The sequence below is a fragment of the Pogoniulus pusillus genome, chromosome 5, assembly GCF_015220805.1.
Source record: "Pogoniulus pusillus isolate bPogPus1 chromosome 5, bPogPus1.pri, whole genome shotgun sequence".
In the NCBI taxonomy this organism is placed as follows: domain Eukaryota; kingdom Metazoa; phylum Chordata; class Aves; order Piciformes; family Lybiidae; genus Pogoniulus; species Pogoniulus pusillus.
The window spans coordinates 4,086,917-4,112,509 of NC_087268.1; the positions used below are offsets into that span (position 1 = coordinate 4,086,917).

The 25,593-nt window shown below is 42.9% G+C and overlaps 1 protein-coding gene across 1 annotated transcript in view; it reads left to right on the top strand.

Moving 5' to 3' along the window:
- The window catches only part of SHROOM2 (shroom family member 2), a 134,231-nt gene that overhangs the window by 75,445 nt on the left and 33,193 nt on the right, over positions 1 to 25,593 (top strand). Inside the window, exons 3-5 of the mRNA XM_064143043.1 lie at positions 15,740 to 15,871; positions 19,994 to 22,619; positions 24,506 to 24,609. Coding sequence (XP_063999113.1) covers positions 15,740 to 15,871; positions 19,994 to 22,619; positions 24,506 to 24,609 — 2,862 coding nt within the window. The remainder of the gene's footprint in view (positions 1 to 15,739; positions 15,872 to 19,993; positions 22,620 to 24,505; positions 24,610 to 25,593) is intronic.

The window sequence follows — 25,593 nt, forward strand, 5'->3', positions numbered from 1 at the left end:
TAGTTCATGTAATGCAGACAGTGTGAGACAGAGCCATCTTTGCTGCTTTGGGCTTAAAAATAGTCATACAGGTGCAACTTGCATGTGCATATTTTATTGTTACTTGCTGTGAGACTGTCCATAGATACCTTGCATCTGAATCCATGCCTTGGTTTATGTGGCAATAGTGTACAGATAAATGCAATTATTAAACTGCTCAGTCACTTCAGAGGGATGCTGATAGCCCCTGCAGCTTTTTGGTGCACAAGCTTCATTAGCAGCAGAAGTAACTATTCAGGCTAGAGCTTTTTTTTCCTCCTCTGTTTCTGTCATTCATGGTAACTGATCTGATCTTAGAAAATCATTGAGGTAGTTTCTGAGTTGATTTATTTTTATTCAAACACATGTTTCAGCTTGCATGGCTTTTTCATTTTCATTTTTTGCCAGATTGACTGTTGTAAAACTTTTATCTGTGGTGACAATTAGGGTGACTAAAGATTGAGATCTGAAAGGGTGGTGTGAGGAGGGCTGGAAGAGGACTAGTCTATTGAAGATTTCTGTTGTTATTGTTGTGAAGTGATTCTGGTTTCAGTCACTGGAAACAGCCTTTATTTTGCTGTAAAGTGCCTGAATCCAGCTCTCAAGTTTAATGATGTTTAATTGAGTGCTTATCTTGGCACATTCAGTTTTTGCAAAATAAAAGCCTGCAAGAACATTATGCACTAAACAAAATCAGCTCAGCTCTGCTCTGGGAATTTTAGGAGTCAAAGTTGTCTGGTCATTTTTAAACTTTCCAGTCTTCAGTGGTTTTCAGTGTTTTAAGGCTGCCATATATCTGCTCAAATTGAGGCACGTGTTCACAGGGTATCCAAATGAAGGAAAACAGTGTTGTTGCAATTAATGCATTAAGCAAGGTTTTGTTTTCTTTGGTCAGCATAAATTTACTTAAGATTTGAGTTTCTATATGCAGTTCAGTTTGTTGACACACTGCCTGGACTGGAGTGGGTTCCTCCCCTAGACCAGTGGCTTGGGAAGGCAGCTCTGGGAGTTCCTTCCTCAAGGCCTGCAGGTGTAGTGTGGGGCTTGGCCCACCACTGTTTCTCTGGGGCAGGAGGCAAGGTGGGTGTTACGGGTAGATCTTTGGCAGAAGTGTTGCCACTTTGGTGTACTTGTGTTTAGTGCATTTCCTTTTTGTGAATAGTCAGTCAGAGTTTGCATTTCTGGCTCTCACGCTACTGAGAGGAGCCAAGAAATTATGCCCCCCCCGTTTTCAGGATTCAGACAAACTCCTCTGTTTCTGTATGAGGGATGGAGGGAGGAAGGTTTGGGCAGGACTGGAGACAGGAAGAAGGCTGTGTCTTGTAGGTACAGTACTGTGTGCAGAAAGCAAAGGGATCCATTTTCTCTGGGCACAGCTACCAGTCCTTTTGCAAGAGTATCGCTGTCTGTGGATGACCCAGATACTCCCATAAGAGAGAGAGTGCAGGGGAAGAAAGGTTATTTTTATTCATTCTTGTTTCTGTGTCTTGCTTAACCGCTGTGTCCTCATCAGCACTGTCTTGTAGCAAAGAATATTGCATTTGGGGTCCAGCTCCATGTATAAGAGAATAAAATATCAGGAAACGAAACAAGGAGCTAGAGCCAGCCTCAACAGAAGAGCCAGCTTCTTTTGTTTGGCTTGCTGCAGTCTTCATCTTCATTCTAGGAATTAAAGGTGATGGCCTGGCCTTCCACAGGGTAGGACAAAGATCTGCAGCCCTACGGGCTTGTAGGAGCTCTTGTTGACATCAGTGACTACACTGACGTTGTTATACCTGCCTGTGCAGATCCCCTGTATTTCAATGGAGAGTCTCTACACAACATGTTGGGAATACCTGAGCTCAGTTAATACAGGCATAGAGAGGGAGGTCATGCTCCAAGAAGTTGCAGGAAAATGAAAGCATGTTTCAAATTGTACAGATGCAGTCATCAGTTGGAGATTAAGAAGGGAATACAGCTTGAACAACTGAAACTTGAGCTGAGGTGAGGAGGGAGAGGTTACCGCAGAAGATGATTGTACAACTAGAACCACCTTATGCCTTGGGCTTCCAACACGTTAAGGCAGCTGAGATTTCATGCCCATATTTTGAGCTCTGTAATGTGCCAAACTCTAATGTCTCTTTTAATCTGAAAATAGTTATTACAACAATAAAACCAATGTCATATATCACAGTGATTTACAGTTGCATAGCTATCTCCAAATGTCACACTCAGGGGAAACACTCTAAGTGTTTTACATACACTTGTGTATGTAGTCCAGCAGGGTTCCTCCAGAAGAGCAGTTTTTTTGTTGTGGGAGGTTTTTTTTCCCCTCTTCTATTTTTTCTTTTGAGTAGTTTTTTTCTTTCGAATCCCTCTTGTCCTGGGATCAAGCTGCCTTAAGGAAAGGTTTCTGCTTAAAATACTTATTTAGATCTTTATGAATGTGGAGAATATTGTAATTGTTTTCTAAAGTTTTGCACTCATCTTTTGTCTCAGTTGTGGTTAAGCTGGAGCAAATGAGTCCTGGATGCTGTGTGACATGGCCAGCACTTATTTGGGAGATGACTTGAGAATCCTAAGTGGTGTGAGAATAGGTTGAGAAGTAATATTGAGTACTTGACAAGTGTAAGCTCTTAAACAGATGAGAAAAAAGACTTCATGTAGACCTAATATGTTGGTTCTATTTCTTATTCCAATGTTTTTCTAACAGAAGAGGACTACATTGTTGGTTCTAGAGATCTGCAGTACTGTTCTAAATATTTGTGGTGTTAAATACCTTTTCTGCAGTGCATCTGCTTTAGCCATTCCAATTATACCACATAATGTATCATCAAGGTTGCATTATCCTCTGCATCTCTATGCTACCGCTACCAATACAGTTTCAACAGAGGTGTTTAGAAAATACTTTCAGCTATGGAAGCCTAAACTGGCCAAGCAGCTTGTGATTTTTGTACGAATTCCCTTACTGGTCCTGCTGGCTTGTGGTGTTTTTGGTATTCTTTCTCTTGGAACATCAAAACGTCCATACCTTGGATTTAGTGCAGAGGTTTGTCCATCACAGATGGAATAGTAATAATTCCTTGAATTAAATGGGAACTTGTTTGCATCATTTTTAGATTGGTAACGAGATGGTTCTTTACTTGGAGTTGCTAGTGCTGCTTCCAAACATAGTTTCCATGTTTTGGAAATTGGGTAAATAATTTCCACCTTAAGGAAGAACAAGTACTGAGTTTAGCACAGAAATTTATTGTTACAATATTGTGAATTCAGAAGTGTTGAGTGCAAGATCTTAAAGAGCTCAAGATAATGTTTTTAAGATCTGCAAACTGGAGAAAGCTCTATTCCCACTGCAGGGTATGTCAGAAGTAGGTTGGTTTGGGTGGAAGAGAAGAGCACTTTGATATGATCTTGTCCATGTACTTTTGAAATGTCCTGTGGATTCTGATAAAAAGCAGATCCTTCTTGTTCTGTGTGTTATTTGCTCACGTTGAAGGTCAATACACACACTCACACACAGTGTAGTTTTCTGGGTTTTTTAGGCACACTATGTTGATTCATCTTAGCTCACAGATTAATGTGAGTGCTCTGCATGTAGATATGTTGAACTTTTGTAAGCTTTGGAATGTTCAGCTCTGAAGCCTAGTTTGAATTCAGGCCTGTGAATTGTCCCTGAACTAAATCGATTTTGAAGGTAATTTATCTAAATCATTATATAATTCTTAACAGTGATTGATAGAACTGTTAAATCCAGTACAATTTGCTAGCTAGACACACTGGATTAAATATATATATTCAGTGTTTTCCTAGGTCTTTTAATGTGATTATTGACTACCACACCATTTTCTACTATTGCAACTTTCCTTCTGACACTGCAGTAGATCCACTACCTGGCTGCCAACATGAAGACACAGGTGGGAGAACGTTGTGTAACCACCAGCTAGGCAAAAGAGTGTGAGCTTGCTATGATTTGAAGATGGAAAGGTGGGAATAGCTAACCCTAACCAAGTATGGGATGGGGACTGGAGAGAGGAAAGGATGTAAAGGCAGTGACAGTGCTGTAGAGGGAGTCACACCGGTGACTCCATGCGTGGACATAATTGAGCTAAGCAAAGAGCTGCCGGTGCAGAAGGTGAGGTTATGAAAACTGTTTCTGTTACAAAGAGCTTCTGCAATTGCTAGGGATTAAAATAGAGACTGGACTCATTTCAAGGTTATTCCATTCTAAACATCTTTCCTTGATTAAGACACAGTTTTCTTCAACTATAATGTGTTTTCAATTAATTTTGACTGGAAATCATATTATTTAAGAAGTTAGATTCACGAAGCCATTTAGGAGCCCAGATTCTTTTCTCTTCTGCTCGCAAAAATCATGTAAACTTAGAAAAGAGTTGAGTACATTAAGGCATACTTGTGTGTTTTAGGATGACAAGGCTGCTAATCACTTTTTCACAGCAAGTTTGTTGGTTTTTTTTTTCTTTTAATCCCCATGCCTGTATTTTGGTGTTGCTTGAGAGTATCAGCTATTTTCCTCTCTCAATTGTTCATCTTCAATTTGTGTGTCTGTGCATGGTAGGTGCTCAGTCTTGGATGCCTGGGTGTTTTGGGGTTTTTTTTCCTGTGGCTGATCCAGCTGTCACTGGACAAAGAGATGTAGGCAGCAGGGCTCAGCTGTCTGAGGTCAGAGATGATTGATTTTTTTCCAAATACTGAGCAGATTGGTTTTCATCATTGGTTTGTCCAGTTCCAGTGAAGTTTGCCACGTGGGATTTACCCCAAAGACTAGATGCTAATATACAAGCAGAAGTGGCTCCGACAAACAGATGGGTTTCATGCTGCTGTTAGAGAGAAGCAGAATCTTGAAACAAAGACTCTGGTATGGCTCAAGTGTTGACAGTACTAATTTGAATTTGTATATGTCAGACTTCCTGTGTTTGTTTTGGAAAACAGCACTGTTGGCAAGCAAACAGTAATGTGCTGTTGATGATTTCTGATACTGAGCTTCGCCTTTAGATTGATTCTGATATTGAGCTTCACCTTTAAAATCACTTTCGAGGCTGTTGAGATGGCATACTAGGGAATTTTTTTTTAAATCTCATGTAACCAGCATTTAATCAGTTATGATGTGAAATGGTTTGGCTCAGTGGTTTTTTTTCACCCAAAAATTATCACAGTATCACCAAGGTTGGAAGAGATCTCACAGATCATCAAGTCCAACCCTTTACCACAGAGCTCAAGGCTAGACCATGGCACCAAGTGCCACGTCCAATCCTGCCTTGACCAGCCCCAGGGACGGCGACTCCACCACCTCCCCGGGCAGCCCATTCCAGTGTCCAATGACTCTCTCAGTGAAGAACTTTCTCCTCACCTCAAGCCTAAATCTCCCCTGGTGTAGCTTGAGGCTGTGTCCTCTTGCTCTGGTGCTGGCCACCTGAGATAAGAGAGCAACCTCCTCCTGGCTACAACCACCCTTCAGGTATCATACTGTGAAAGCATTTCTATTTAATCTTTAGCAGATACCTAATATAGCAACCCTCAACAAACTTTCCCCCCAAATAAAGTTCCATTCAGGCATTTTGGTTTTTGTTTGTATATGGAGAGTAAGTGTGAAAGAGAGGAGTTGTTGTTTTTATAAAGCTCATTATAGATGTCCAGATGTAAAAGACATGGCCTTAAACCATTTACCATGATGGTATTTACCAGTACTTTTTCAGGTTTATTGCTCACCATGAATAGACATTTTACCCATTTTAGGTTTAATCTCTATAAAAGTATGTCCACACAGTTAGCTTAAAATTTTAAGTCCTGATGTTTCTGTATCAAGATAGGAAGGACCCCTGGGTTTGGCTCTTGAGAGGGATTTATGCCATTACTGTGTGGCTCACCCAAACAAAGCACAGATTACTTGTCTCTGTTTGGAAGGATGTGTAAGACTCTCAAGGATGGAAAGTGTGAATGGTGGTGCAGGGTTTTGGCTTCAGATCCTCTCTTCAGAGCAGTCTTACCTGTCCTGAAGATGGTCTCCACAGCATATTCTTCCTTGAGTGCTGTGTCCAGTTCTAGGCCCTTCAATTCAAGAGAGATGTTGAGGTGCTGGAAGGTGTCCAGAGAAGGGTGACAAAGCTGGTGAGGGGCCTGGAACACAAACCCTATGAGGAGAGGCTGAGGGAGCTGGGGGTGTGCAGCCTGGAGAAGAGGAGGCTCAGGGGGGACCTCATTGCTGTCTACAAATATCTGAAAGGACATTGTAGCCAGCTGGGGGGTGGCCTTTTCTCCCAGGCAACCAGCAACAGAACAAGGGGACACAGTCTCAAGTTGTGCCAGGCTGGATGTTAGGAGGAAGTTGTTGGCAGAGAGAGTGATTGGCATTGGAATGGGCTGCCCAGGGAGGTGGTGGAGTCACCATCCCTGGAGGTGTTCAAGCAAAGCCTGGCTGAGGCACTTAGTGCCATGGTCTAGTTAACTGGCTAGGGCTGGGAGGTCTCTTCCAACCTGTTTGATTCTATGGTTCTATGATTTTGCACATACACACCATGCCCCTTACATTCTCAATTTTCTAAGAAATGAGGAAGAAATAAATTGGGGAGCAACTCTGTTCAGGAGGTTTTGGATGCTTTTACTGATTGTCTGGTTTTCTGTTACCTGTCTTTACCCCTGGATTTATGTCAGGAGGCAGGACAACACTGAAAATGGCAAGGGGAAAGAAGGGAGGGGATTGTATTATGCTGCTTTATGGAACTGGTAACTGTTTGAGCCTAGATTAGGATGCCTCTTAGGTGTATTGAATTATTGACAGACAAGAAGCTTTTCCTGTTCCTTACATAGTTTTGCTGATGGACCTTAGCCTTTGCAGATTTTAGAGTCTTCATTCCTACGTTACACAGACAGATGGATCTGCCTGCCATAACTAATGTAACATGAAGTAGAATCATAGAATCAACCAGGTTGGAAGAGACCTTCAAGATCAGCCAGTCCAACCTAGCACCCAGCCCTAGCCAATCAACTAGACCATGGCACTAAGTGCCTCATCCAGGCTTTTCTTGAAGACCCCCAGGGATGGTCCTCCACCACCTCCCTGGGCAGCCCATTCCAATGCCAATCACTCTCTCTGTGAAGAACTTCTTCCTAACATCCAGCCTATACCTCCCCTGGCACAACTTGAGACTGTGTCCCCTTGTTCTATTGCTGGTTACCTGGGAGAAGAGGCCACCCCCCACCTGGCTACAATGCCCCTTCAGGTAGTTGCAGACAGTAATAAGATCACCCCTGAGCCTCCTCTTCTCCAGGCTAAACACCCCCAGCTCCCTCAACCTCTCCTCATAGGATTTGTGCTCCAGGCCCCTCACCAGCTTCGTTGCCCTTCTCTGGACATGTTCCAGCACCTCAACATCTCTCTTGAATTGAGGAGCCCAGAACTGGACACAGTACTCAAGGTGTGGTCTGACCAGTACTGAGTACAGGGGAAGAACAACCTCCCTTGTCCTACTGGCTACACTGCTCCTGATGCCGGAACAGTAACTTGACTTTTGCCCAGGTTAGCCATTTGATGAGGCCTTCTTGAGAAGACAAGAAAAAATACATGTAACTATTATGGGATGGAAAAACAGTGGCATTATTACTTTGTTACTGTTTAAGATCTCTGCTGGTAACAGCCTCCTTTTTTTTCCTTTCTTTCTCATACTAAGGATTCAAAATACACCAAAAAAAAAAATCCAAATAAGGTTTTTCATAAATTAAGTGATAGTAGCTTATTTACAGTGGCTTTTTTGGTATGCCTATTTGATTTCATTGTATCTTAATCCATCGAGCACAAGATTGGTGAACTGCCCAAAGAAAAGAGAAAATTCAGAGATTTAGAAACAAAATAATGAAGTGTTAGTATGTCTGGCCTAGTGTTACTGTAGAGATGAGAAACCTGGGAAACAAGAAGCTGTTTGAGATTAAGAGGAGAGATGAGCACCTGTGCTGTCACAGCAAATTCTTGACATTGTCTCTGCACAGACTATGGATGAGTGGCTTGCTGAGAAAGACCCCCCAAGACTGACCTCATACTTGACTTGTGTGGCTGGTGCAGGGCAATGCTCTTTGTAACTGGCCATCCTAACAATCTAGGAGAGAATTCTTTTCAGTAGCACAAACAACTGTGGCATGACTTGGTTTATTTATCTTTGAAACAGTCCAAGGGCACCTCGTGAGGTGCTACTGTTCAGTATGAGCAGCATCCAAGTGTGCTTGTTGTTTAAGAATACCAGTGAATTATGCCTTTGACCTTTAACCATGTGAAGGTTTCCAGTTTATCTCAGTGCTGTAGTCTTTCTGCACTGCCCCAGGGCTGCATTCTTGGTGTGCAGGCATGCAGGCAGGGCAGTCTTGTAACCATCCAACTTGTGCTGGAATCAGGAAAAATTCTTGGTTATAGGCTAAATTTAAAATAACTGTAAGTAGCTTGGGCCCTCATGATGCAACTGTGGAAATATGAACTTGGGCTCTTTTAGAAACAGGGTGCTGGAGACAGGCATTGCTTCACTGATGAGAAGTCTTGGATTGTGTCTTGGTCAATAGAGTCTGATTCAATTGGTCTTAAGGGTCTTGTCCAACATAAGTGGCATTGCTTCACTGATGGGAAGTCTTGGATTGTGTCTTGGTCAATAGAGTCTGATTCAATTGGTCTCAAGAGTCTTGTCCAACATAAGTGGCATTGCTTCACTGATGGGAAGTCATGGATTGTGTCTTGGTCAATAGAGTTTGATTCAATTGATCTTAAGGGTCTTGTCCTTTGATAGCAACTGGTTCTGAAATTCTGAGACTTGCAGGGAAGTTGTACCTTGAAACATGTAGACTATATTGTGAAGCAGTGGTCTGCAGTGTTTTGTTGTGTAGAAACTAAGACGACTGAAAACTGAACATATATATATATGATCTTAAGGGTCTTGTCCAACCTAAATGGTTCTATGAATGGAGGGAGAAAACTTTTCTTTTGATAGCAACTGGTTCTGAAATTCTGAGACTTGCAGGGAAGTTGTACCTTGAAGCATGTAGACTATATTGTGAAACAGTGGTCTGCAGTTTTTTGTTGTGTAGAAACTAAGACAACTGAAAACTGAACACAAATATATATATTTTTTACAGACTCTTTAATGCAAATAATCACTATGACATATTTAACTCAGAGAATTAGTGCCAACAGTATGCAACAGGGTTTTTTTTTTTTAGATATAGCTCAGTTAGGACTGAGGCTACTCATTCATCCTTCCTTTTAAATCAGGAAAAAATGGGGATTCTTGTTGGAACTCAGATTCTATTTCCTAGTATAGCTGACAGAGATGGACAGCAGGAAGCATTGTACTTGCAAGGACTGGTTGTGGCCAGGAGGAGGTTGCTCTCTTCTCTCAGGTGGCCAGCACCAGAACAAGAGGACACAGCCTCAGGCTGCGCCAGGGGAGATTTAGGCTGGAGGTGAGGAGAAAGTTCTTCACTGAGAGAGTCATTGGACACTGGAATGGGCTGCCCGGGGAGGTGGTGGAGTCGCCGTCCCTGGAGCTGTTCAAGGCAAGATTGGACGTGGCACTTGGTGCCATGGTCTGGCCTTGAGCTCTGTGGTAAAGGGTTGGACTTGATGATCTGTGACATCTCTTCCAACCCTGATGATACTGTGATACTTTTGGTTAGATGTGCCATATGGAACCTTGACTATAAATGATTACTACTGGTTCAGAATCACAGAATGGTTTGAGTTAGAAGGGATCGTAAAGATTACCTAGTTCCAACCTCCCCTGCCGTGCACAGAGACAAAGGATCAAGTTTCTCCAAGTCCCATCCAGCCTGGCCCGTGAACACTTTCAGGGAGAGGGCATCCGCAACCTTTCCGGGCAACCTTATCCAGTGCCTCACGTTGGAAGTAGTGCAGTCGGAGGGAAAAAACCGCTGCCGTGCGGTGGTTTGGGGTCACAGCACTTTGATGTGATCCGCTTTCACGGCGTGAGCACTAGTGATGGTACTGAGAAAGTGAACGGGAGGGCCTGCCCCTGCCGCCGCCGGGGAGGCGGCGCTGCGCCGTTGGGCCGGCAGGGGGCAGGCGGGAGCTCGGGCGCTGCCTGCGGCGGAGGCGCAGCCATGGCAGCTGTGCCGCTGGCGCTGTGGAGTCCTCCTCTTGGCGGCTGCCTGCTGCCTTTGTCGGCGCGGCTGAAGCGCGGCCGTGGGGGCCTATTTCCTTCCCTCCCGCCCCCAGCAGCTCCGGCGCCTCCAAGAATGATTTAAATGTAGTGCGAGAAGTGGTCGCACGGATCCGTAAATTTCAGGCAACGTGGGGACACGGCGTGGCAGAGGACAACCTTTTGAGAGGGAAGCGGCTGGGCAGCGCAGGTTAAAAGCCTTTTGGTGCGACTGCTCATTTGCACCTTTCCCAGGTTTTACCTGAAAATTTGTCCCAGGAGCTGTTCATGACCTTGCTCTTGAGAGGAGTCAGTGCTTCTGGCTGGGTAGGTCACCACTGCTTTGAGCTTGTAGGGAAGGAGCTATAAACGAGGTGAATGAGAGGAATGAAAAGCTGATTTTCTGTTTCAGAAGTTTGCAGTATCACAGTATCACAGTATCATCAGGGTTGGAAGAGACCTCACAGATCATCAAGTCCAACCCTTTAGCACAGAGCTCAAGGCTAGACCATGGCACCAAGTGCCACGTCCAATCCTGCCTTGGACAGCCCCAGGGATGGCAACTCCACCACCTCCCCGGGCAGCCCATTCCAGTGTCCAATGACTCTCTCAGTGAAGAACTTTCTCCTCACCTCCAGCCTAAATTTCCCCTGGCGCAGCCTGAGGCTGTGTCCTCTCGTTCTGGTGCTGGCCACCTGAGAGAAGAGAGCAACCTCCTCCTGGCCACAACCTCCCCTCAGGTAGTTGTAGACAGCAATAAGGTCACCCCTGAGCCTCCTCTTCTCCAGGCTAACCAATCCCAGCTCCCTCAGCCTCTCCTCGTAGGGCTGTGCTCAAGGCCTCTCACCAGCCTCGTTGCCCTTCTCTGGACACGCTCAAGCATCTCAATGTCCCTCCTAAACTGGGGGGCCCAGAACTGAACACAGTACTCAAGGTGTGGTCTAAGCAGTGCAGAGTACAGAGGCAGAATGACCTCCCTGCTCCTGCTGACCACACCATTCCTGATGCAGGCCAGGATGCCACTGGCTCTCTTGGCCACCTGGGCACACTGCTGGCTCATGTTCAGGCGGGTATCAATCAGCACCCCCAGATCCCTCTCTGTCTGGCTGCTCTCCAGCCACTCCGACCCTAACCTGTATCTCTGCATGGGGTTGCTGTGGCCAAAGTGCAGCACCCTGCACTTGGAGCTATTGAATGCCATCCCATTGGACTCTGCCCATCTGTCCAGGTGGTCAAGGTCCCACTGCAGAGCCCTTCTGCCTTCCAAGATCCCGCTGCAGAGCCCTTCTGTAGAGCCTCTGTCCTGTGTCGCTGCTGCTGCTGCTGGCAGCAGAGGGTTTGCGGCCTTGTGCTTACCTGTGAGCCAGCAGCTAGGCCTTGTCTTTGAGTCGAAGGGCTGGAACGAAGCGTTAATGGACAAATCAATCCCAGCAGTTGCTTTCCAGCTGGGCGCAGGTCCCTGGAACTGCCTGTGCTTTGCCTCTGGGACCCCAAGTGCAGCAGCCTGTGTGACAGGGTTGCAGCAAAGGTGCTCTTTGGTGGAGGAGTATGAATTCTGTTGAGAGAAGGGAGGGCGTAGCACACACCTCGGAGTCTGCTGGGTGCTCATTTAAACAGTACATGAAGGAATTCAAAGTCTCTCTGAAAACATAAAATAGCTCCTGTTTCATAATACTGTTGTGTGCTGAAGTAGTTACTTTATGCAATTTCCTCTTTTAATGATATTTTTCTGGTTTCTGGTGTTTTTCACACATAAATCTGCTTGTCCAGTGCAACCTTTTTCTTTCCTGCTTCAATTCTCACTTTCACCATCTCCCCTCTCCCTTGTATATGGTCAGCCTGCTCAGTATTGCTGCAGGTGTTCAAGAAAAGACTGGATGAGACACTTAGTGCCATGGTCTAGCTGACTGGACAGGGCTGGGGGATAGGTTGAGACACTTAGTGCCATGGTCTAGTTGACTGGACAGGGCTGGGGGATAGGTTGAGACACTTAGTGCCATGGTCTAGCTGACTGGACAGGGCTGGGGGATAGGTTGAGACACTTAGTGCCATGGTCTAGTTGACTGGATAGGGCTGGAGGATAGGTTGAGACACTTAGTGCCATGGTCTAGCTGACTGGACAGGGCTGGAGGATAGGTTGAGACAGTTAGTGCCATGGTCTAGTTGACTGGATAGGGCTGGGGGATAGGTTGAGACACTTGGTGCCATGGTCTAGCTGACTGGCTGGGTGCTAGGTTGGACTGGATGATCTTGGAGGTCTCTTCCAACCTCGTTCATTCTATGATCAATCTAAACCATTACATCCAAAGCCTGTGAAATTCAGAATGTCTTTAGGAATGGCTTCCAAGCAATAACTATGAAAGCACAGATTTCTTTAAAAAAAATGATTGAAAAGATTGTTTTATTACTAAAGTATTTCCATGCATGTGTCAGTGAGGCCACTATCTAACAGATTGCTTGTAGTCAGTTGGAACTGGAGGCTTTCCCTTTTATATCATATCTTCAAGGCTTATCAGCGTTTTACTTCCAGAGGTTTTTTTGTAGAATGACAAGCTCAGAGAAATGCTGCCATTAATGCTTCTGTTAATGCTAAAGGTTTTCTGGGCTGTAGGTTCAGATGATCTCATTCTGTCACTCAGAATTAGTATAGAGATATTACATTAGAATATAAATGTTTGGCTTCCAGCATCTTTAGTTGCCTCTAAAAGACTTAAACCTGAAATATTTTGATCTTTCCTTTCTAGTGCTTCTATCCATTTGTGCAAAGTCGTAGAACCAATATTCATACTACACTTACTAGAAAATGTTTCCTGAAGTGCAGGACATAGTAAATAAAATTAAATAGTGAGACTCCAAGAGAAAGTTGTTGACTATGCCCAGTAAATTAATTTCTAGTCAGGTTGTGCACTTCACAGAAAGCAAGTTTCCATGGGATTCCTCTGTCTAGATATCCCACCAATATTTTTAGATTGTTGGGACTAGAGTTTCTTAAAACCCAAAAACCACTCCAAAATGTGTGTGTGTCTGCAAATGGCAAAAACAAACCAGAACTTTTAAGTTCTTGTCCTTTTGACTTGTCTCATGCTACAACTCAGTTCAGTCTATTCCTCCCCTTGCTTGACTGCTCAGGAAGATGAAAGTGCTGATGGATGTTGTAGCACAGAAAATGCCATCTGAAAATGATATTAATATAGCAAGAAACTATCTTATGAAGATCTTGAGAAGTTCCATGAGGTACAGTACTGATGTTGCAAGTGCATCCCTTCTGTTCCTTCCTGCTGACCGGATTCCTCCTACCAACTGCCAAGCCCATAGCAAACCATCCCAGATTCCCCCTTCCCAACCTTCATTGCTTTTTGCTCCAAATTTCGTTTGTGTTGTGCTAGTCTTTTAGCCTTGTGTTTCCTTAGTGGTGCATCACAGAAAAGCAATTGTCTCCATAATAGAAAAACCTTTTTGCTGAATTGATGCCTAGAGGAGGTCTGTTGAATTTGTCTAAATAGGTTATCTTTCATTTGCTGAGCTGATGTCAGTACCATTAGAGGTGAGCTGCAAGGGAAGAAAACCCTTTGATGTTTTGTGCAGCTGAACAGTGGAACAGGGTCTTTTTTATACTTTTATCACAGTCTTGGAGCTTTTGGAATCCACAAGGACTGTCCAGAGTCCATCATTGCATGACTGTGCTGAATCTTTTGCACTTGTTTCACTCTGAGGGTATCAGGGCTTCTACACTTTCTCTCAGAATTTCATACCCTAACCTGAATGAAGAACATAGTGATGTTCAGCATAACTGGTTTCTGTTTTGTCATGCTGGGAAGAGTAAGCTTTTGTCTATGGGGAAAATTACTTTTCTTCTTTTCTTCCAGATAGTCACGATGCTCCAATTCTTAGTGAAATTACAGCTTCACTATAGAATTATTCTCCTTTTGTCGTCCTGCATGCAGAGTTTGGAAAGGCAATCAATCACTGAATTCACCAGGTCTTCCTGAATGTACTGCAAAAAGCCATATACTCACATTTAACTTGGGTTTATAACAAACTTTGGTTTTATTCTGTAGCTGCAGTGGTGCTCCAGGAACCCAAATTTATGAAAACAGGAAATGAGCAAAAAAAAGTAGAGCTATCTTGATAATTCAGTTTGAAAATAGGGAATGCTTTCTCTGCTTAGCAAATCACTTCTGTAACTTAAAGAAATCACTTAACCTTGTAGCAGTAAACTGGATAAATAAAAGCATTAAAGCCCTTCAAGAGCTAAGGTCCTGTAATATAGCCTTTGCTTGAGACTGTGACTTGGTGGAAGGATGGTATTTGTCTCACCTTATACTTTGCCCTCATTTTAAATTACACTTTCTCCAGGACAAGCCAAAGGGGGAAGGGCAGGATGAATAAGTTCCTGTTCTGTTCTAGGCAACTGATAGGGTCTAAACCAATGGCCTGTGCTCACTGAAACAGAAGTAGCAGAATTCCACACAGAAGGTTTATTTAACAGTGTGGGGGGGGGGGGAAATGCACTTATTTCTTGAGTGTCAAGAGGCATTACAAATAGCAAATCTTTGGAAGGAAGTGCAAGCTGCTGTTACTAATTCCTGAACAGAAGAAAGAGGCAGAAGAGCGTAGAGCACTTTTGAAGGATTGCAAGGTTCTGCACTCTAACAACTTAATATTGTACTCCTTAGAAGGGATTCCCTTAGTTCCATGAGCCATGTTCATTTTAGGGTGATATCCAAGTAAATATTTAGGGACTGTTATGAATTGCTGAACTACCTTTATATTTAGGGACTGTTATGAATTGCTGAACTACCTTTATATTTAGGGACTGTTATGAATTGCTGAACTACCTTTATATTTAGGGACTGTTATGAATTGCTGAACTACCTTTAAGGTGTATTTATTTAAAAAGGAAGAAAACCAAAACGAACAAAGCCAAACAAACGATGACAAAACCCCCAAACCAAAACTCACAAACCAGACAAAAGCAAATAAACAAAACTCTATGCATACCTGGGGTACCAAACATTTTGAGAGCTGAAGCAGAATTTGACTGGAGTTATATCACTTACGAACTTGTATGAAACAATGTCCATGGCTTTATTCTTTCCTGTAGTTAACTCTTTTCTTCCCACCTCCTCCCATAAGCATGTACTTGTAGTAAGACCTTGCTAAAGCCTATTGTACTGTTGTCAGGTTGTAAACGATTGGTATGCCTAAGTATTAGCTTTAACTGCTAAAGCTCTAGGTGCCTCAGGTACTTTAAAATTCGTTTGCCCGTCTCCACCTCTCATAAAAGCTACCCCACCCCCAAAATAAATAAAACAAACAAAATGTTAGCCCTAAACCACCGAGGCACAGCCTTTGAAAGAGTACTGGTGTTTCACTGCCTCTTGAGCATTTAAAGGAATCCTGGTGTCTTTTCAAACCTGGCATGCATTAGAAAGTGGTCTCATTTTCTGTCATTTAAACGCATTGTACTTGTGTCCTATCTGTGTAGCCTTTAACTACTGCCCTGCTAGGTTGTGGGTGTTTTTTTGGCACATGTCACCTTACTGAACTGTTTGCATTAAATTACTGCACTCTAATGTTCTCATTTTCAGAAGAAATGACCTAACCTGCAGGCCTCACTCCTGGCATGCAACCAAATTTACAGAGAGTCAACCTGAGACGGCCACGTCACAGCTTTCCTCGTCCAGTGCCTGTGCTTCCTGGCACTCGCGCTATCATGCAAGGTGAGTCTCTGCTTAAGTTACATGCATTAAGCTCCAACAGTGAGACAGGAATGATGTAGATTATGTTGTTGAGTGTTTTCTAAAACCACGGATGCAAAATGGTTGTGTTATGTGTACTGCCTGCCCTTTTGGTGCTTGAAGGGGGAGCTTGGGAAGTTTGACGTATGGATGAGTGGATTTCAGAAACAGTGTTGTGATATGTGCATGTGATTGAAAGGTAAGAAACTAACTTTAAAGACAGGCAAAAGGTATATATTTTTTGCTCTGTGTTTCCTTTCAGTGCCCACTGGTAAAATTGCAAACCTTTGTAAGAAGAAAAGCCAAAAAGTAACCAAGCCCATCAAAATGAGTATACTTAAGGTGAAAAAGCAAAGGGAGGAGAAATTTAAACAGTTTCAGACTATTAAAAAACCCCTTTTTTAAAGGGAGGGTATTGGATGTTTTCTTTGTGGACTTCAAGGTATTACTGTGGTTTTTCAAACTGTCTTTCTGTAATCTGATCTCTCCTACATCTGTGCTTGTGCAGTGAGATAATAAGACCAATGATTTTCAGTCCCTACTTGAGGCATCTTAATATTGGTTAAGGTCTTGTTCAGCACTAGTGGAGAAAGGCTGACACTTGGTGCAGTTTTAGTTGTGAAACTTTAAACTTTTATGTAAAACCTGGGTTTTTTTCTGCTTACAGGATCTTGTTTGTTTCCTGCTCATAGGTGACACACTTCAGCATTTTCAGAAGGGGATTTTTGTTGTTTTTCTTTCATTTTTTTTTCCTTCTCAGTTCCTATGGGGCCATAGACACACTGAGCATTATCAAAAATTATGAGTTCACTACACAGTCCCTGTTTGGAAATAAGACTTACTGCTGTACATTCTCTATTGTTACTTGTTGATGTTAACCAGAAGAATATTCAGATTATCAAATTTTATTTTCATGTCATTTTTGCATTGTTTTTCTTCTTAGTGTTTTTGAAATTATCTGCTTTCTGCTCTGGAATAGAGTGTGAATGTCAATGCTTATACATCTGTTTTAATGCATTTTATCATATTTCATTAGCAGAAGTTTTTAGGACAGATCTCTCAAATCCTTGGTTATAATTATTGCTGGTTTACACTAACTTAGGGAGTTTGTGTTTAAATGTAGATAGGCTGGATTGGATCTATAGATTTGAAGGCAGTAGAAGTCCTTGTACATAGAAACAAAATTCAGAAAATAGTTAAATCTGTATGATGTTTGCAGTGCCAACTCAAGTAGTTCTGCTTTCAGTCTACTGAGTCTTCTGACAAAGCTGTAAAGAAATATATGCATCCTTCTGTTCTGGATCCATGTCCTTGTAACTTGTTTGTGTCGTGTAATATTTCACTTTCCTGTCTCAAAGTGTGATTTGGTAGGAGCATTTTTTTAATGGTTTTGTTCAGGGCCAATTTGAAATGAACTTTGGACAGGAAATTGTGGGTGTAAAAGAAAAGGAGGAGGGAAACAGACCAATCCTCATCCTCCACATGTTGGAGATAGCAGTAACTGCTGGTAGATGTAAATACCAGTAACCCAAACAAATTCTGCATTCAGATGCTGCTGAAAGATTTAGTGGCTTTAGCGCAGTCTAATACCAGGGCACTGCCACCGTGCTTGTGCTGCCCCCTGAAAGGTAATGTGTTTGGAAGATGTTATCAGTCCTGGTGTCTTGTACAAGACAGCTTTGGTGGCAGAGCTACCTTCAGACTGCAGCTGCTGGAGGCCTATAATTCACAGAGTGCCAGACCAAAGATTTGAGTATTTTGAGGATCCCAGTTGCAGAGGGGTTTCCTTTGGGTCTGCAAATAGAGGTGAGTCATTTCAGAGATTCCCCACTTTGAAAGTACAGTTCACAAACCAAGAAGCACCAAAGCTGGACTTGAGGCTCAGCAATGAACTGAAAGCAAAAGTATGCAAAGTGATGGTAGACATAGCCTAGGGAGTGGATATTTCTAGCCTGAGGATCCCATCCTTGGGCTATTTCTGGAAGTTACTTGCCTTCTTTGGACTAAGCATCTAAGATTTGTGTTCATAGCCTAGAATCTCTTCTGAATGCACCTGACTGCATTCTCTCCAAATGTGAAAAGTAAATCACTTGTAAAACATGGAGAGTTCAGAGGGGGAGATTCTTTTGCTCCCTTTCAAGCAGGATATATGTGTGGTTTGGGGAGAGGGATAGGGTACCCTGCAGCTGGATTGCCCCTTGGTTAAAAGACCACAGGAGGCCATGCTTTGCAGTAGTACAGGATCAGAAACATTCCTGTCCTTTCTTTGAAGCTTTTGCTGCATCTGCTGGGTTTTTGTTAGGCATTTCCTCACAGAGCTTTGATATCTTGTGCTGATGATAGCATTTGATACCAGCAGACCTACATGCAACTTATAAATTGAGACTTTCCTGCATGAGTGTCATCTTTATTTTAATCAATGCCAGGTATCACTACAGTATTGAAGAGGTGGGAAAATACCAGCAACTCATAGCACTATCTGGCTTACATCTTCCTTAATGAAGGAGATACTAATAATTACTAAGACACTTTCTATGTGAAGCACAGTATATGCCTGAGAAGGCAAGTGAGACCTTGTTCAACAACCAGCATTCAACAAGATATTTTAAAATGCTGAAGAAGAAAAAAAGAATGAGCAAAAAAAATCCCACAAGATGGGGTCAGTGCTACAGTATGGTTAATAAAATGCCTTCTAAAAATGAGCAATTGAATATACATTGTGCTCAACCATGTAGAGGGGTGACCAAAATGATTCTTATGTTAATGCTGAATTCCAAAGAAATGTTGAGTTGACCTCTGCAGTGCTTTTGACAGTACAAACAAGTTTCTCTGTCATTCTTGTTTCGTTTTTTTTTCCTGTGGAATAAGCTAATTTCATTTCTAGCTTTCACAGGCTTCTTTACTACATGAGATTTGATAAATGCTTCATATAATTATAGCTACAGGGCATTGGAATAATTCTGGGATTTCTACCAAGAGGCTTTGCATGCAAGGGCAAGAATCTGAATTTAGTATATAAAAGCAGGAAGGGCTGCCAATGAAGTTCAGACAGGGAGATGTGAAGCAATATCATCTCAACATCAGTCTGTTAGATTGACAGGAGGTGGGTACTTTGTGAAAGACAGACAAGAAAGAAAATAGCAAAAATTATTTGGTAGGGAAAGCAACAGAAGCAACAAGATTTTAAAATACATCTTATGCAAATGATCCAGGGAAAACACAGTGTCAAGGTGACATTTCTGTAGAGGAAATAATGGCAGAGAGGAACTGGTGGCAGTAAGGATTTTTGAAGGAAGGTCAGAAGTTTGGTTTTGGTCATGCAGAGCTTATGTTGCTCTGGCATCTCCTCCTGACATTCTCCTCTCACTGTTGTGGAACTGAGTGGAATTGAATGACACTGTTGCATTCTCACACTAGATCCATAACACAGCACTGCACTTGCTACTAGGAAGAAAATTACCTGTATCTCAGCCAAAACCAGAACAGAGTGCCAACCTGAGAGTGATTTGAAACCACATTAAGGCACATGTGGAGGCTCAGAACTAAAATGGTGGCATTTCATTATTGTACCTCTGCTTAGAATATTAAATGAATGGCAGATTTGGATAATCAGGACAAGGGAATAACTTTATGGACTGGAAAAATTCAGAGTGAGGTTACAAAAGATGGAACAGGGAAGTACATGAGTTTAATAGCTGGAAGAATTGGGGTGCCTGTAAAATATATTGAAAATTAAGTTGGTATTAGTCCTGGGAAAGAGTGAGCTAATGGAGCTCAAACCACATTTGTTTAAAAGTAAACTTCTCAAAATCAGTAATTTGCAGAGGGAGATGGGAACCTTCTAGAAGGTAAATATGTATTACTTGTTGGTAAGCTTACAAAGGGAGCTTGAGTTGGATACTCAAGTTTGGAGCTTAGAGTCAGTGTCAGACAAAGACTTTGTATAAAAATAATTCAAATGTTTTTAAATTGTTTTTCTTGAGTGGCTCTTACACAGATGGATCTTAACCAGTGTTAGTAAAATTGGTGTCTATATGTTTATAGTTGTGTCATTTCTTAACTTACATATTTACGCTGAGGATTTTTGTGTGTTTTCTACCACAGTTGTTCCTCTCATGACCTGTCAAACTCGTGGGAACAGTCAAGTCTACATCGCACTTCTGACCAGTTCAGCTCACTGGGGAGTATGGACAGCTGGGACCACACTCCACAAGTAGCCCAGTATGGAAGACTTTCTTCTGCAAGGTCTAACAGTAGCATTGATCATCTAGGGAACCAAAGTAAACGGGATTCAGCCTATGGGTCTTTCTCCACGAGTTCTAGCACCCCTGACCACACTCTATCCAATGCAGACACTTCTTCAACAGAGAGCATGCTATGCAAAGTAGGCTACTGGGAGACTGCTAAGCATGGAAACAAGACCGGCCAGTTCTTGAATGACAGCGGTGGAATGGAAGACAAACTTGGGTATTTGCCAGCTTCTATCCAGTATGAGAGCAACAGAAATCCTAGAATAGAGGAACATTCAGATAACAAGCTCACTAGCACTGGAAGATCCAGTTTTGGACCTGTGTGGTATGTCCCTGATAAGAAAAAGTCTTCATCTCCTCCCCCACCACCTCCACCTCTGCGTAGTGACAGCTTTGCTGCTACCAAGGGCCACGAGAAGGCCCATGGCCCTGTGTACTCAGAAGGTGCCAGCACGCAGCACTTCCCAGCCATGAACCAATCTCAGCCCAGGAGTGACTGGAACTTAGAAACTGTGGAGCAGCAGCGTCGTCGGCCCTCCAGGGCATGTGACGAGAGAGTCAGCAGCTCAAGTTATAAATCTGATCTCAGTTCAGAACATACTTTTTCTTCAGCTGCTGAAAGGTACAGTAGTAATGCAGGAGCTGTGAACAAACTGCAGTCATCCTTGTCCAGCACTGATGTTCGGTTTGCACATCCTACTTACAATTACCACCACCAGCACCAGTACAGTGATGAAAGCACTTTTTTTCACCATGCCAGAATCTTAGCTTCATCTAAAGATCAGCAACCTTGTATCTCCTATACTGGCAATCAGGAGTTAGTTACAGAGCATTTTCATGGCTACAACACTTCTTCTTCCAACAGTGCTGCTGAACAGAAGGTGGACAACGCTGGACAGAGTCGCTACTACTGCGTGACAGCAAAACAGCCTGCTCAGGGAAGCTCAAAGCCACTGCAGCTCAAGGATGACAGCTGGAAACCTGCAGTGGGGACTGATGCCTCACTTGGACCTCACGAAAGTCCTGCAGTTGTCACGGTGGTCCAAAAACCGAAATACTATCTACCTCAGCAATCTGTCGAACCTTCACTGAAAGGGTGTGAGAACAGTGCTCATTATCCAGTGGACAGAGAGTGTGATACCAGGTGTGCTGTAGCAGAAGAAGCTAAAAAAGTCAACCATACTGAAAAGTCTGGACAACAGAAATACTTTGAAAGCAGCTCTGAGGAAAGTGAAACCAAGTATGGCCAACAGGACTGTATGAAGGCCTCTGCCCTTACCACTGAAAACAGATCTGCTCAGAAAGATTTCAGGTGGGGGAAAGATGAGAGCAACAAGATTTCTCCTCAGAAGACCCCAATGTTGCACTCTTTAGCTCAGGAAGGGAGAAAGCAATCCGGCAACAGCCCAGAAGGGGCAGCAGAACGGCAGGCCCCATTTGACACTCACTTGTCTAAACAGGCACGAAGGAGTGATCGTTTTGCAACAACCCTGAGAAACGAGATCCAAATGAGAAGAGCAAAGCTGCAGAAAAGTAGAAGCACCGCTACATTAGTAGCGTCGTCTGAAACGGAGGAGTGCAATGATTCCTGGAAGCCAGATTCAGCAGAAAATATCACCACCTCCCCGGACACAAACTTTACCAGCACCTACAAGGATCACCTCAAGGAAGCACAGGCCAGGGTTCTGAGAGCGACATCCTTCAAACGGCGGGACTTGGAACCCAGCCCAGCTGAGTATGTCCCCAGGTCACCTGAGCGGAAAACTGGTAGCTACAACTCTTCATTATTGGCTTTGGTTTCTGAAGATGTATCTGGATGCCTGGAGGCTACACAAGCTAAACCGAACCCAGCAGGGAGTGGCACTCATCAAGTTTCTCGCATTGGAGCCAGGAAGAGGTTTACAACAGATCAAAAACTGAAGTCTTACTCTGAACCAGAGAAAATGAATGAGGTGGGGATGTCAGAGGATGAGTACCATGCTTGTTGCCATCCAAATGCATCTGAAGAAGCCCTGGGCTCATTTGCAGACAGGTGGAAGTTTTTTGAAGAAACCAGTAAACCTGCATATAGAAAATCAGCACAGAAATCAACTCCCCACAGTCTAGCTGAGGGACAGTCTGAGGGGCCAGATAGGAAAGCTCACAGTGCACAAGAAGGAGAAGAGTTGTGGTATGAGAGAAGAGGTTGGGCAGCCTCTGCTGGACTTGAAGCTGCACATGCTTTAAAAGATAACGTCCACCGTACCAGCACCAGTAGGGCTCCTGATAGGGTTGTGAAACCTGAAAAGCCGCAGCGTTTGGGCACCTTTGCAGAGTACCAGGCATCGTGGAAGGAGCAGCGGAAGCCAGCGGAGACAAGAAGCTCAGGAAGGTACCATTCAGCTGATAACATCCTTGATGCAGGCCACGAACAACATGAGAAACCCCAGTACATCCACGAGAGGTCTAGGTCGTCCCCTTCCACTGATTTCTACAAACAGGTACAAGTACTGTTTTTACATTATCATTTAAACTGCCTAAGGTGGAGGGGGAAAGAGGTGATGATTATGAAAATTTCCAGTTCAGGAATGCAGTGTAGGATAGTGTTTGCCTTTTGTCAGGGAAAAAGTGTTAAATAGCTAGCTATCATAAGAGGATCAAAGTTTGTATTGCCCAGAAACTGAGTGTAGCAAAAAGCAATGTGTGGTGTAGCCAGGTGTAAGAAAACCTGACTGATTTGATGATACATACCCTCTTTTTTACAGTAGAGATATAGGAGGATCAATGCAATCTTCACCCAGAGTTACTTCTTCATTGGTGTGATTGCCTTCCCCTTTCTAAGGCTTTCAATTCTCTGAAGCTATGTTCCAAATGGAAATTATAATCATCTTCTGTCCAGTTTTGTCACTGGTCTAATAACTTTCCATGGATTTCCTCTTCTAAACTGGGCTTGATGCAAAAGTTACATAGGGCAAAACTTCTGCCTAATAAAGTGCAGAGATTAAAAATATGCCTGTTCATGTTAAGGCTACACTACAGCCACAGATGAGACTACTCATTATTTTGTGTGAGTTTGCTTGCTTGAAGATGTGTAAATTTATTCCTTAGATGCCAAATGTCTACTCAACTGGCAAGTAAATACTAGGTTAATTTTTAACTGAGCTGATCTAGGGAATGGTTGGCAGGTGACAGGGGAAGTAAAAACAGAGAAACCAAGTCTTTTAAGTTCCCTGTTTTAAAGATGTTCAAGGTGCTACAAGATCACCTGGTAGGTGTAAGAAGTCAGAGTGTGTTCAACCCGTGTTAAACTTCACGTTGCTCAAGAAAAGAATTGAAGCAGTGCAGCTGTGTATTACTTTCCTGTTTTTCCTCTTGATAAAAACATTGCACAAAGCACTTGTGTATATACAGGATCTAGAATTAGAATAGCTAAAGAAATAAAGTGTGTTGATCTCTAGAAGCTAAGGAATCTTAAATTGGGGGGGTGTGGTGTTGTCTTTTAAGTTTTGCAAGTTGTTTTGAAGTGTATGTGCAGACTTTACTGTGTGGATAGTTTGCTAAGTAAAGTAGAGATTCCAGGCACTGGAAATATTCACCTGGAAGTTATTCTGAAAATGAAATTAACTACATTAAATAATTGCCTACCCAGCAGAAAAAAATCATCATATAATCTCTCCCATGTATACATTTATGGTTTATTAGTGCCTTTAAGTTCAGTATAGGCTTCCTGGGGCAAAAAGCAGACACCTGTTTAGGCACCTGGAAATTATGGTGATAAGTGCATTGAAGATGCTTACAACAGGCTGAAGTAAATAAAGATGTTGATTCACATATGTGATTCAGATTATTCCAGTGCTAGTGCACAATTAATTTCCTGTAGGTTCAGTGTTTATAATGCAAAGCTGTGCTTTGGGCGTGGTTGGAGATAGTGAGATAATAAAATTCTAGAACAGTGATGTGTGTTTTACTGGGAAACTAAAGTACATGCTCAGGGATTCACAAGCTGGTGCGTACTTGCCTCTTCTAAAATGTGAGCAGCTCTTCTGCTATGTCTTTGCTCTTTTCTTTTTGGTTTGGTGTTTTGGGTTGGTTTTTTTTTGTCTTTGCCAAATGGAAGTGGTGAACGTTGACATTAAATGGTAAGCTCTTCTGTAGATCAGCAAAGTAAAAGGAGTAAATTGAGCACAGCCAGGTTGGTAGTGCTGTGCAAGAGGTCACATAGCATACTGTACCACTTAAAAACAGGCTTAAGACATGCTATGCTGTTGACTTCATGTGTATTCAAACAGAGCAAAGCCACAAATAAGAGGTTCTATAATCATAGATTTTTTCAGGATTCTGAAACATGATGACTTGGTGTCTTACTTGTGCTGTAAACCACTTTTAGGAAGTCTCAGTCGAAGTAAGGAGGCAAACAAAGGATTTAAAGCAAGATGGGGAGCATATTTTATCTGAAGTTAATAATCTGGATGGAAGGAACTGCACTGTAAGGTAAGTATTTTAACTCTGTTTTTCCTGACCTAAACTGGAAGCTTTGCTATGATGATTTCAGAATGTTTACAATGCTTTTTTTCCTCTTCTTTCCCTCCTCTTCACGTATTTCAACCTTTATGATAGAATTAACATTGAGACTGAAATTGATGTGGACTCTAGGGTGAGCTTGAAGAAATTGTCAAGTATTGAGTGTATTACAGTGTTGTAGGTTTAGAGCCAGATGAGCCTTTCTTGTTTGCATGGAACTATTCAGATATTTTTCATATTTATGAGTTTGGGAGTTGATTTGTTTTGTAGTTGTGGTTTTTTATGGGGGTTGTTGGGATTTTTTTTTGGGGGGAGGGGAGGAGGTGTGGGGAGCAGGGTGAGGATGGGAAAGGGGGGGATATTTGAGGCTTCCCAAAGGAGCTTTCCAGTGTTATCTTTGGCAAAGACAGCATGCTGCTGGAAGACAGTAGTGCTGTAAATCGGACTTTGCTCTACTTGTTTCTTTAGAGTACGCAAACAGAAACCACCAGAAGCTGTTTCCCCAATTGACCAGCTCTGCTTTTCTCTGCTAATTCATGCTTTAATTAAATATTTTCAGACCCTTTTCAAATGTCTGACTGTATTGACAATGCAGTTAAAATCCATAAACGTTTAATGTGCAGGAGGGTGCCCTCCTGCTGGCCTTCGTTTTGCTGGAGCCGTTGTAATGTAAGCAGTGATTTCAGTGACCACTGATAACTGCGGCTGCTTAAGTGGCGTGTGGCAGCCGAACTGAGATTGTGCACACACTGCTGTCGCCAGGCTTGATAGCTCCCCTTTTTGCAACAGGATGGACATGTGTGGGAAAAGTAGCATCTACAGGCTTTCCTTGGTTCTGTGAGTGGTATTAATCTCTCGAGGGGAGAGAGAAATTGTGAGCTGTTGCAAACACATACTCTGGTCATGACTGCAAAACCTTGTGAAAAATTAGTGTTTGTAATTTGTGGGTTTATG